The 13,243-nt window shown below is 47.5% G+C and overlaps 1 protein-coding gene across 1 annotated transcript in view; it reads left to right on the forward strand.

Moving 5' to 3' along the window:
• Positions 1-13,243, forward strand: part of FERMT2 (FERM domain containing kindlin 2) — a gene marked incomplete at its 5' end in the record, with an annotated part of 31,033 nt that overhangs the window by 3,417 nt on the left and 14,373 nt on the right. The window contains 4 exons of the mRNA XM_057387593.1: positions 8,281-8,415; positions 11,944-11,976; positions 12,413-12,638; positions 12,750-12,852. Coding sequence (XP_057243576.1) covers positions 8,281-8,415; positions 11,944-11,976; positions 12,413-12,638; positions 12,750-12,852 — 497 coding nt within the window. The remainder of the gene's footprint in view (positions 1-8,280; positions 8,416-11,943; positions 11,977-12,412; positions 12,639-12,749; positions 12,853-13,243) is intronic.

The following is a 13,243-nucleotide window of genomic DNA, read 5'->3' on the forward strand; positions in this document are numbered from 1 at the left end:
TTTTTTTTTTTTTTTTTCCTCCAGAGTGACAGGGATTTGTGCTTCCCGGCTGGCTGGCAGCAGAATAAAAGGGTTGGGATGGGGGGCTCCTGGGTGCTTCACTGCTCTCATCATCCCACTGGGGAGATAATTCCACCCAGAAAACAGCCCATGAAATATCCATCTGCAGTGTGATGAGGCTGCACTCTGCACTTCATTGGTGTGAGTGGGAGTATCCTCATTGTAAATGGGATTTGTGGAGGACATGGTGGCTCCATTGCAGAGCTTCTCTTAACCMGATATCTGATGTAGCAACAAATGGAAAAATCTTCTTTTCCTCCATGATTAGGAAGGAATTATTGGCTGTGCGGACAGTGAGACCCAGCTTTCCCAGAGAATCTGTGGCTGCCCCGTCTCTGGAAGTGTCCATGGACAGTTTGGACAGGGCTTGCAGCAGMCTGGGATAGTGGAAGGTGTCCCTGCCCATGGCAGAGGGTGGCACTGGCTGGTCTGCTGGTCCTTCTAATCCAAACCATTCCATGATTCTGGGATGGCTTCACTTGATTCCATCCCAGCCAACACCTTCCATCTGCTCACACCCTTAAAGCTTACAGCTTCCACTTGCTTTCAGCATCCCCTTTCTCCTGCTGCTGCCTGTATTTTTTTCCACATATCCTGGGAGCTCCAAGGGACTCCAGGCAGGCTGTGCTGCTGCTCTGTGGGCAYGTGGGACAGGAAAAGCAAAAAGCAAGATGCAAGTGTGAGAGTTCTTTCCCAGGCCTCAGTGTTTCCTGCCCCAGCAATGCTCCTTCTCCTGGGGACACGATTTGTGTTGGAGCTGCGGGGTGAGGGGAGATGCTGTGACAGCAGAAAAGCTCCCATCCTTCTCCTCTTCTCCTGGCTGTGAAGATTTGGGACCTCTGCTWCCMTCCWGSCTGAGGAGAGGAGCAGGGAAAATTMATGGGAGCASAGAGAGGACAACTCAGTGCCAGGGCAGGGAGGAGGCAGCTTCAGGAGGAAACACTCCAAAACTCATGACCAGTCACTCCTTTACCCACCCTGAGGCTGTGCAAGACAGAGAAATTCCCTTCAGGTACTTTTATTTGCCCACAGTCTGGAGGAGCCTCACACCCAGCTCCTGCCTCGTAATCTTCCAGGAGCTCCGTGTGAATTAGTCACCTGTTTGGGAAAACCAAGTCTGTGGAGCTTCCTGTGCTGAGCTGTGGCACTTTCCATGGCCACATCCCATCTCTCTGCAGTGTCCAACCCCTCTTCTTGCTCAGGGTAAGGGTGGGCTCATCCTGAGGGATTTGTGGAGCTGGGCAGGGAGTGCTGGGATGAGGAGATGCCATGAGGGTGATGGGCTGCTTCCCTTCATCCCTGAAATAACAAGGTTCCCGAAGCTCATGGAGTGACAAGAAGGTGACAGCCAGCCTTCCTTGCCTCAGCCTCCAGTGGCATTTGGTGATAGTGGTATTTGGGAGTGGCAGGATGCCAGCCCAGCCCAGCCCAGGGAAGGCGACACCGTCCCGGTGCCGAATGTGACTCTACCTTTTTTTTTTTTCTCTTTCCAAACGCTCCCCGCTCCAGGACAGAACGTCCTCTGACTCCTGAAGTATTTGCAATATTTCCACGCCCTCCGTTGCCAAAAAGACTTCTATAAAAAGCCACTGTTTGTTGTTTTTTTTTTTCTTTTTTTTTCTTTTTTTTTCTTTTTTTTTGCAAAACTGGAAACCTTTGGTAGTCGATGTGCAGTGTTCCCAGGACTCTGTGACAGGCACGTGGAGCTGCATCTCTGTCCAGTTGCTTTCCAGGAGCAAAACTGCCTGGAGTTTGTGGATCATWGAATATCCTGACTGGGAGGGACCCACAAGGATCATCAAYTCCTGGCTGAGCACAGGAAAAGAATCCCACCRTTCCCTGGCCATTGCAAACCTCCTAAACCTTCTTTTCTTCCTTCACACCCTGCTTGAAATAAAGGAGTGTTTTTCCTTAAATCTCGGAGTTGAAATCATGAAGTCCTGGTAGATGCACATGAGCATCTCAGGAGGGAATTTGGGGAGCAACACCAGCATCCAGGAGGAATTTCTTCATGGAAAGGGTTGTTAAACACTGGAAGGAGATGCCCAGGGAGGTGTTGGGAATCTCCATCACTGGAGATGACTGAGGAATGACTGGATGTGGCACCCAGTGCTCTGGGCTGGGATCAGTCACGTGTTGGACTTGATGTCTTTTCCAACCTCAGTGATTCTGTGGTTTTGTGGATTGTGGATGCTCAGGAACATCAGGAGGATGCTCTGGGATGACGTTCACACAGAGACACAGAAACACCGAGGCCGGGTCTGCTGCCTTTCCCTGCCCCGAGCAGAGAGGTTTGGCAGTGGCACAGCTATTTCTAAATATGTCCAGGGAATGGGTGTGGAAGGAAATCTTCCCATTTCGAGAGCCGGCCAAATTGCAACGTCCTCAGCTTTTTCAACTGCAGGGCCCAAGTGTTCCTCTGCCAGCTGCGGCGTTTTCCCCTTTTATTGCCTGCCCRTGCTCAGCTGTCGTGCAGGATCCAGACCAACCCCGCAGCCGGGGTCAGGGAAATAACCAGATTTAATTACAAAGTGTCTGAAATGGAAAAAAAAAAATCCTCTCCCCCTCYGTCCCACCCCAGCYRTGTTCTGTGTGTGGAGGAGCATTGGGTTTTATGTCACCGTGTGAGTCAGTGAATTTTTTCATCCTTACTCTGCTGTTGACAGAGACCCTTTAAATAGACTTCCATCCCAAAGACATGAGGATGTGCTGGCAAAGCCAGTGCTGCTGCCTTCCTTGGAATGAGTTGGATTGCTCTTTATGGGCYGATGCTGAGCGAGGGAGTAAGTGGATTGTTTTGCTCTTGTTTGTGGGATTAAATTAATGGAGTTTAATTGGACTGGAGCTGCAGTTCAGCCACTTCAGGGGCAAGGCTYGTAGTGCTGCCTGTGCTCCAAGCGGCAGCCGGATCACGGGAGCCTGGGGATTTCGTCCCACTTATGGAAAAAAACATCCAAACATTGAGTGTTTGTTGACTCTGTCTCTCCAATGGCCCTTTTTATTGGCCCTGCAGTAATGCTTGGCTCCACCAACACTGGCTGCATCCTCCTCCTCCTCCTTTTCCTCCTCCTCCTGAGCAATGGTGCCTGATTTCAGCTCTGGAACCACTGGCACAAACATTCACACCCCTGCAAACCCCACTGACCCCATTTTGGGGCGGTTTTGCACATCATTGCTCCCTTGGCAAATCCGTAAGTCAGCAGGCACTTGGATTTGCCACCCAGAATTTGGGAAGGCTCCAGCAAAACCCCTGCCAGGGTCAGCCCCAGCTGATTCCACACCCACAGCACTCCTTGGRCATCTCCAGAGGCTTTGTGGGCTGCCCTGACAGAGCTGCAGGGCCCCAGGCAGTGAGTGCAGAGCTTGACTTTTGCCCAGATAAATATTTAAGTTCCTGGGCATCTGAAGAACCCATAATAAAATGTTCTGAATGTACAAACCCAGTAAACTGTGCTGGGAGGTGAGGGCCTGCTCCATCAGATACTGCCCAGAGTCCAGTACAACCACAGCCTTATCTCCAGGCACTTCTGAGGTTATGCAAGTCTTTTTTTAGGTTCTTTTTTAAGTTTCTTTTCCCCCTCTGGTCTGTTTTGCAAAACTTTATCTCGAGAGAATTTATGCTGAAGATAAGTCGGATACTTCGTTCTGTAAACTTACACGGTGAAAAATGATCCACAGAATTCACTCATTCCAAGAAGAAAAAGCACTTTATTTTTGGTTTGAAGTCTGAAATGGAAGAAAAATGGGGTTTGAGGTCTCATTTTTCTAATACTCGTCATAGCAATGCACAAAGGCTGTAATTTTTATGAGTCATTGGTTGGAGGGAGCAGTGATGGAGTGCAGAGAAATCCCACTTCCCAGAGATATCCCACTACAAAACACGTTTCCTGAAGAAGGGTAGCTGGATCAGCATTAAAGAGAGGATTTCCCCTCCGTGCTGTCTGTGCTGCAAGTAAATTTATGGGGTTTTTATGGTTCAAGAACTGAGGAGGCGACCTGGCCCTCCAGCCTTTGGGGAGCCAGAAATGGGGTGGGAAAMTGGATACTAAAAGCTTCTTTGAAACATTAATTTTCCTTCTACATCAAAATTTTCTTCATATCTCAAATTGTTGTCTGTAGTTWTGAGAACTGAATATGGGAAGTAGTGTGATTTCCCATCATTTTAATTTTTGGGAAAGTTGGTCCATACTCAGCCTTTCCAGTCAATGATTTTGTGTTTTAAATGTGGGTRATGTAAGAAAACCATAAATCAGATTTCTTGTGKGACTGGGAGSCCCATCCCTGGAAGTRTCCAAGGCCAGGTTGGATGGGGCTTGGAGCAACCTGGGACAGTGGAAGGGGGTGGAACTGGATGGGTTTTAAGATCCCTTCCACCCCAAACCATTCTGGGATTTCCATCTCAACGCACCTTAGTGGATAAAGATGCAGCAGCTGTAGGATTTATTTGGTGGATTTAGTACAAAAGAGCATAAATTGGGAATTTTACACMCTGTTAGGAAGATTTTCTTTTTTTTTTAAAGTCGGTTTTTGGGGTGCAGATGGTGCTGTGTGAAGTTAAGAGGGTTGCTGTTTGTCTCAGCGTGGGAGATAAATGGACACAGCTGGATGAGAAATGAGGGAATTCACAGGGAAAAGAGGCCAAGGATTTCCCTTCAGCCAGAGAGCAGGCACAAATGGGGCCTTGCAGGGCAGTGGAAGAGGAAATGCTGCAGGGAGTAAAATGGCTTCATCCAAAAGTTGGGAAAATTTCTGTTGGAGATTGAAAATCACCTTCCCTGTCATATTTGGAATTCCAAAACCATTCCATGCTCAGGCATAACCTGTAATCTCCTTTCCATGGAATCCCAGGATGGTTTGGGTGGGAARGGACCTTAAATCCCATCCCATTCCACCCCTGCCATGGGCAGGGACACCTCCCACTATCCCAGRRTGGAACCTGGCCTTGKACAMTTCCAGGGATCCAGGGGCAGCCACAGCTTCTCTGGGCACCCTGTGCCAGGACCTSMCCACCCTCACAGCCAGGAATTCCTTCCCAATATCCCATCTAAACCTTTAATTTCAAGCCATTCCCTCCTGGATTCTRCAATGCATCCATCGGGATGCGCTCAGGAGGAATTTGCTGCTTATCCATAGGATCGGTGCCGGAATCCCGGGATGTTCTGGGATGTGCTGCCCTCTCCATGCCCTGCATCCCTGTGCATTTCAGAAGCAGCTGCTGAAAAATTGCCCTGGATCCTTGATATCCCTCCAGGAGCACCGGGAACAACTGAGGGACTATAAAAAGTCTCTTTGCTATCAGATGGTCAAAGCCTGGGCCGATTCCAGGCGATTCCTTCCAGAATCCCAGGCTGGCCCRGAGCCTTTCTCCCGGCCTCCCTGAGTGCTTCCAGCTGAGAGGCTCCAGCAGTTGCTAATGCACCATAAATAAACCTCAGAGCCTAARCCTTGCTCCAAAATACCAGGGGAACTCCTCGATTTAGGCTGTGCTGCCTCTTGTCCCCCCCGTGTGACCCTGGTTGTCCCAGCAGATTCCTGCTCCATGAGATAAAGCTGGCTGGGATCAACGGGAATGCAYGGAGCTGGCTGCATGCAGCTCTGGGTATTTATTGCTAGAAATGGTCAAAAAATTGGGCAGGGACACCGAAAGGGTGGGTAATAAAAAATCAGGTTAAATTAAAGCTGAAATTAAATAAAGCTTCTGTATAAAAAAGATAAATATTGATAATTATCTGTATAGAAATAAAATTAAAAGTTCAGAAAGTTTATATATAAATTACAATATAAAGATATATAAATGTATTATTAGAGATATATAAATATATATTTTAAATTTTCTTACATATTTATAAATTATATTAATTAATTAATTTATAAGTTAGAGATTTATAAACCTATATATTTTTACCCTGGAAGTGTCCAAGGCCAGATTGGACAAGGCTTGGAGCACCCTGGGATAGTGGAAGGTGTCCCTGCCCATGGCAGGGGGTGGAATGGGATGGGATTTAAGGTTTCATCCAACCCAAAGCCATTCGGGGATTCAATTATATGATTGAAATAAATAAATATGAATATATAAATAAAAATAAAACTTTAAAGGAATAAGGCTTTATTTAAAAATACAGAGATATATAAAAATAATATTTATATATACAAATATTGTAAGAATAAAATACAAGAATAAAAATGTAAAYTAAAGCTAGATAATGGTTTGGATGGGACAGCTACAATATAAAATAAGGTTAAATCCAGAAYCCTCTGGATTTAGGAATGCCAGGGCCTGTGGGATCCATCCCTGAAGATGCCCTGGATAGGGTGAGTTCCCAGTGTGATATTTCCCAGCCTGTTCGCTGCTGGGGGTGGGTAGTGTGGGGTGTATCCTGCTCTGGTCTGGTGCTGAGGACCAAATTCCAGTTTCCATTGTAATCCTGTGCCTGGGARTGCTCAGGGATCTCCCACTGCTGCCAGCACGTGCTGAGATCCCAGCCCTGTAACCTCTCCTGGCTGGGATAACACCTGATTGTCTCATCTCATGTTCCTCTGGGTGGGAAAACACAGCCTGGCTGCAGCCAGCTCCTGCCTCCTGATCTCCTGCAGYGGGGATGGATCCAGGGCTGCTGTCCAGAGGGCATTCCAGAGGGAAAGCTCTGAACATCTCTTGTGTTTTGGGGTGATCGGTGCAAAAAAACAGAGCAAGAACAAAGCAGGAGTTTCAGCATGGACAGCAGAGGAGACCCCAGAGCTCTGTCCAGGCTCAGGCAGGTCCTGTGGTCTCCATACAATCATCAGAGAATTCCAGGATGGTTTGGGTTGGAAGGGACCTCAAACCCATCCCATCTCACCCCTGTCATGGGCAGGGACATCTTCCACTGTCCCAGGGTGCTCCCAGCCCCGTCCAGCCTGGCCTTGGGCACTGCCAGGGATCCAGGAGCAGCCACAGCTTCTCTGGGCACCCTGTGCCAGGGCCTCCCCATCTTCCCAGACAGGAATTTCTTCTCAATATCCCATCCATTCCTGCCCTGTGGCAGTTTGAAGCCATTCCCTGTGTCCTGTCCCTCCATCCCTTGTCCCCAGTCCCTCTCCAGCTCTCCTGGATCTCCTTTAGGCCCTGCAAGGGGCTCTGAGCTCTCCCTGGATCCTTCTTTTCTCCAGGTGAGCACCCCCAGCACTCTCATCCCCTCTGTTCCCAATCCAAGCTGTATTTCAGAACTCTCCAAGCTTTTCACAGCCTTTCAGCGCTGCAGCTGGATGGCTCCATGCCCAGGTGAATCCTTTTCCAGGTCATTTCCCACACACTGAGCACAGGGACTCCTGCTCCCACTCTAGTCCCTCACTGGTTTCAGTGGTACAATGGACTCTGCTTTCCCAGGAAGCTCCTTCCYRCTTGGAATTGACACCAAGTGCTGCYTTGGTGGGAGATKAAAATTCYCCTTTTCRTTGCTCCTCACATCCCCTTGGCTTAAAACACAAACACAATGGGGTGCTCCTCATTTTAAATGGGTTTTACATTGGTCAGGTTGGTCCCAGGCAGGAAAATGGGGAAGTTTTACTGTGAAAAGTAAATAGTTTGGCCAAAACCTCTCTAAAAGGTGGACAGATTACAGGCTTTAAACTTCTCAGTCTGATATGTAAATAAATGGCTTAACTCTTGGAATTGTTCTTGTGGAAGTGAGAGGATCTGGCCTGTTACCTGCTTGTAGCTAAGCAGCAGTCTGTATGCTGCGTTCCATTTTTATTTCAGTTTTTCTATTTCTTTATATTATTTATATATTTTTGTGTATTATCATCTATTATTTATAATTTTATAAATGTGGTTTATATTTATATTTATATTTATATTTATATTTATATTTATATTTATATTTATATTTATATTTATATTTATATTTATATTTATATTTATATTTATNTGTGAGAGTTTTACTAGGCTCTGTCACAGGATCTGCCAGTGCTTACATTTACATTTGAGTGGCTGTGCCTGGGAAATTCCACATTTTGTCCATATGTTATGTTACCTTTCCAGCCAAGGACAATTCTTGTTTCCATCTTGTTCTCAACTTGATTTTTAACCATTGCAAAGCAGGAAATCCATCCAGGGGAGATATTGGATGTTGCTGGATGTTGTTCCTAACAGAAGGAAATTCTTCTTTTCCCCCTTTTTYCCCTTTTTTCTCCTTTTTTCCCATCCTGTTGTTATAAAAGTGGTCCATTTTCCCCCCCCAGACATCAGGCATCCAGAAGAACTCTCCCTTTTGAGGAAACCCAGAGATCCATCAAAGAAAAAAAAGAAGAAGTTGGATGATCAATGTGAAGACGACACCTTCGAGCTGGAGGGGCCGCTGATCACGCCGGGGTCTGGTGAGCTGAGAAAAAAAATGGGAWTGGGGGAAAAAATGGCACAGCAATGTGGGGCTGATGGGATTTCTTGGGGTCTGTGCAAGAAGCAGACCCCAAATCCACGGCACAGCACTYGGTCACACGGATGCATGTCTGGAGCTGTCACGCATTCCCAGGAGCAGAGCAACCCCAGGCTTCACAAAACAAACCAAGTGTGGCCACTTGAACACTCAGATCTTGTTGCTGAGAGCTTTTCTTGCCCTGTTAAGAAAGGAGTTGAATGGAAAATYGTTCTGATGTCGTGTTCCTGGTGTGTTTTAGGTTGTGCCACTCCATATTTCCAGCCCAGTAAGGCCAGTGTTTCATGAATTTCTTCAGTGTTGCCTTACAGGCAGGGTGTAGCTATGGATTGTGGCACTAAATAAACCCTTTTATTGATGAGGGGTGGTTGGCCAGTCTGGATTCCAGATCCAGAGCAGGACTGGGAAGAGAATTTCTGGTGGAATAATGTCCCACATGGAGAAAAATCCCTGATGGAGTTACCACAGGCAGCAAATTGCTGCAGGTGTTTGCAAGAATAGGGGGTTTTCAGCTCTTTTTCCATGGCTGTGGAAATCTGGTGTCTGAAGGCAGGAGTTTAAACCATAATTTTGGCCAAGTGAGAGCACTTTATCCCAAATGGATTTGTGGAGAAAGCTGTGGTGGCGAGCGGGAGAGACATGTCTGGCTGCCAGAGTCTTGGGTTTAAATCCAGCAATCCAAGGGCAGCTTTAATTAAAAAAACTTGGAATTCAGTGAAGTTATATTAATTGATGTTAAATCAGCTGAAGGGAAGGTCATGGAGTGTGGTTAATGCCAGTGGTGGCACAGGGCTTGCGGAAAGGAAGGTTTTGGCTGTGCAGGGTGATGGGTCTGAAACAAGGAAAAATAATCCTCCTTTTGCTCTGATCCYGCTCTTTCTCCTCTCAGCTACTTAAAAATACTTCTGGGCTTGTCCTCTCCCACTCCTGGCTCGGGGAGTTTGGGCAAGGCTCCAGTCAATTTTCATTTCCATTTGGCATTTTCATCTCAAAAGTCCATTCGAAGCCTTTCCAGCCGCCAGTGTTCACAGAGAGCATCTCTGTTAGATTAATTGGAAAGACTTGGCCTGCTCTGGGGGAAATGTATGCAAAAGCTGGGGTTTGTTTTAATTATTTATGGCTCTTCCAGTGAGTCACTTGGCTGGTTTTGCTCTCCTTGTGAATGAAATCACTCGCAGCAGGTTGAACTCCTGCCTTTTCAGGTGCCATTCGATAAAAGCCATGGGTTTCATCTGAATAAATCATTTCTAGCATTGTTCCATCATCASTTTGTGTGCTGAAAGCTTCTGGAAAACTAATTAATAATTCAGGAGGTGCTGATTTCAGYGTGTGAAGATGGACTGGGTGTGTTTTGTTGCTGAACACCCCAAACCTGGCAGTGAAACCATTTAAATCCCGGTGGGCAGAGTTGTCAATACACCCACAGGATGTGTTGCCCAACTCTTTCCATTAGAAGACCTGTAGTCACTTGTTTATAGAAATTAGCCAAATTTGTAGCTRTTTCTGCTGGAACTTTCCATGACACCACCTGCCTGGGGCACATTTTTTAAGGGAAGCTTCTTTTGAGATGTTTCAGGCGTTTGGAGAAGGTGACAAGGAGAACAGTGCAGGGGAAGCTTTGCAGACATTGAGTCAGTGAATGTGGGGGGATATTCATGGAAAAACCTGCCCAATTTGGGGAAAAATGTGGGGTTTTCTTTTGCTGGTCCAGTTGATGCTCAGCCCTGTGTGCTTGAGCCATGTGAAGGCTGAAGCCAGCGAGGGTAGATGGGGAGGAGGGGAGAGCTCTTTTGGGAAGTGTTTATGGATGGTGATGGGGGCTTTTGGCTGGTTCCTGTTCTTTTGGAGTTCTCTGCCCCATGGTGTAAAAATCCATGGGGAGAGCATMTTTTTGCTGCTTTTATAATCACACAATCATAGGACAGCTCATGTTGGAAGGGACCCTAAGGACCGTGGAGTCCCAACTCCCAAAGTGCAGTAYCCAATCCAAATACCTGGAAATCATYCCTGGCCTTCTCCTTGAAAATTAAGATGGATCTCTCCATCCCTTCACCATTCCTGCTGCTTTTTTTGCTYATGCCTGGTTTGCTGGATGTATCTTGGTGACAGGTACCAAGACAGGTCCCCAGGTGATTCATCCAGACAGGGATGCCAGCAAAACGGGCAGGAACAATAAAAGCATCCTTGTTTGATGGTTTTCACTTAGATTTTCCATCCTGCCAGGCACTTTAGAATCAGGTTTGGAATTATTTGGAGTTTCCTAGCTGTGATTTTAGCTGTCACTGACATGGTGCTGCTGATCCACACCATCCTTCCTGCTCTTCGAGATGCCCATCATGAAAATGAGAGTTTGGAAAGGTTTTTCCATTGGTTTTGTTTTGGGCTTTTCCAGTCTAGCGCAGTTTTCTGTCATCCCTTGGCAGTGAGGGTGGAGAAATGGTTTGGAGTGAGGAGCTGCAGCGTGGCCTGAGATGGTGGCTCATGGCAGCAGCAGGAGGTGGCACAAAAAGGCCACTTTTTGTGGCATCCCCACTGTGTCACCATCCTCAACACCCTCAGCAGGCCTCTGGGAAGGAGAATTTGAGTGCATCGAATTGCAGGCTTGTGATTTAGGAAGGACACAGCCCTTTCCCAAAAATCCAGGTTGGTGTTGGACCTTCTGGGTGCTGGTGAACAGATTTGTGCCCAGCAGGTGATGCTGAGTGAGCTCTGTGCCTGATGTGTGCACGCAGCTGAATTCCTGGCATTGGGATACTSTGAAAAATRTTCTGAAAATCTGGATTTTATGTAAAATTCAGTGTTCCTGTGAGATGAAGAGGGGCTGTTTCACTGAATGATTTGGGATGGAAGGGACTTGAAAGGGAATTATTGCACTTTTCCTTCCACCCTGTGCCATGGGCAGGGCCACCTTCCACAGACCAGGTTATCCAAKCCCCATCCAAGCTCTCCTGGAACACTTCCAGGGATGGGGCAACCACAACCTCCCTGTTTCACTCTCACCTATTTTGATCTATGAAATACCGAGCTGGATTTGTTTTTTTTCTCTTCAAATTGATAATTTTAAAAGGTTTAGTTGTTTTTTTGTTTGCTTTGAGTCGGTACGAGCTGTGAAGCTTTGAAAGGCCTGGGTGTGACGTGTGCTTTGGGATCAGTCTGGCACCACATTGCACCACTCGCTCAGCACCTTAATCCTGAACTCGTGTGGCCACCTCAGCGAGCTTTTCCATCCGGGAATGTCACATTTCCATGCCCAGCTGTCCTTGTAATGTGAATAAAATCATGGRAAGTCACTTCTGTTGCTTTGCTGCCACCAGCGCTGCCGCAAACGCTCCATTTGGGTGGTTCRACCTCACCTGTGCTGTTCTGCTCTCTTCCAAAAATGCTCATTTTTGGCTTCTGTCCTTCTCCTGCTCTCCGGGTGACTTTTCTCTCTCCTTCTCACTTCCCTCCTTTCTTTCCCTCTCTATAGGCACCGATATTCTTTACATCGGCCCCGTCAAAGGTGAGCTCCACCTCAATAGGACTTTTGCCCTCCTCCTCTGGTCTCTTTGGCTGCACCTTTAGTTTATTTTCCTGCTCCTCTAAAACTTTTGACTTCCAAAATCTTTAAGCAACAGGTAATACCGGTAAGTCGGGGGCCACTCATGTCCCAGGTGCCACAGAAACTCAGGGGGCAGGAGCTTCCCGGCGYGGGAGAGCTCTGTGTTTTCCCATCATTTGGGCTGGAGTGAGTTTTCCATCAGTTTTGCTCTTGGAGAAGAGCAGAGAGAGAGAAAGGGACAGGGAGAACAAGCAGCGCAGCGTTTTCCCGTTGTGGAAATACAAGAAGGGAAAGTTTTCCATCCRCCAGCTCCGGGTTTGCGCGGAGCCGGCGTGGCCGGGAGCAGGCAGGGCTTGGCCCCAGGCTAATTCCAGGCTTTTATTCCCCTCGCTGGTAGGAAATATCTATTCAAGCCCAGGACTCTATAGCAAAACGATGACGCCGACCTACGACGCCCACGACGGCAGCCCCCTGTCCCCCACGTCCGCCTGGTTCGGCGACAGCGCCCTGTCCGAGGGCAACCCGGGCATCCTGGCYGTGAGCCAGCCCGTCACCTCCCCGGAGTCCTTAGCCAAAATGTACAAGCCCCAGACGCTGCTCGATAAGGCCAAAATCAACCAAGGGTGAGTTCAGGAGTTGAGGATTTGGGGGTTTTTTTTTGCTGATTTTTGAGAGCGTTGTGGCGACTCTGCCGGAGTGTTCTGTGTGCGTTATCCCCTGTTGGGAATTCACAGGTGGCTGGACTCGTCCCGATCCCTGATGGAGCAGGAGGTGAAAGAAAATGAAGCTTTGCTACTCCGGTTCAAGTACTACAGYTTTTTTGACCTGAATCCAAAGGTACAGAGCTCCTTGTTTCACACATATTTTGCAGGCAGATGTTTGGAGCGAAGGATGCGTGGATGTCTAACGTGAATTGGGTTTGGTAAATCTCCCAAAAACGTGTAAATTTGCAAATTGGTTGTGCAGGCATCAAACCCAGGATTTGTGCTGCTGAAGACCAGGTTTTTTACGTGTTGCTAGAGGTGCTTTAAGAGTTCTTAAAGCCACTTCAAGGCAGTGGCAGAGGATTTGCAGTCTGAGATCCAAGTGTTGTGTTGAGATGAGAGATCACAGAATCCCAGAACGGTTTGGGTTGGAATGGGYCTTAAAGACCCTCTCATTCCACCCTTCTGGTGTGGGCAGGGACAGTTCCCAGTAGCTGAGGTGGTTTGCCTTGAGCTGGGCTCCA

The sequence above is a fragment of the Malurus melanocephalus genome, unplaced genomic scaffold (assembly GCF_030028575.1).
Source record: "Malurus melanocephalus ecotype Western Australia unplaced genomic scaffold, MMel_1.1 scaffold_1267, whole genome shotgun sequence".
In the NCBI taxonomy this organism is placed as follows: domain Eukaryota; kingdom Metazoa; phylum Chordata; class Aves; order Passeriformes; family Maluridae; genus Malurus; species Malurus melanocephalus.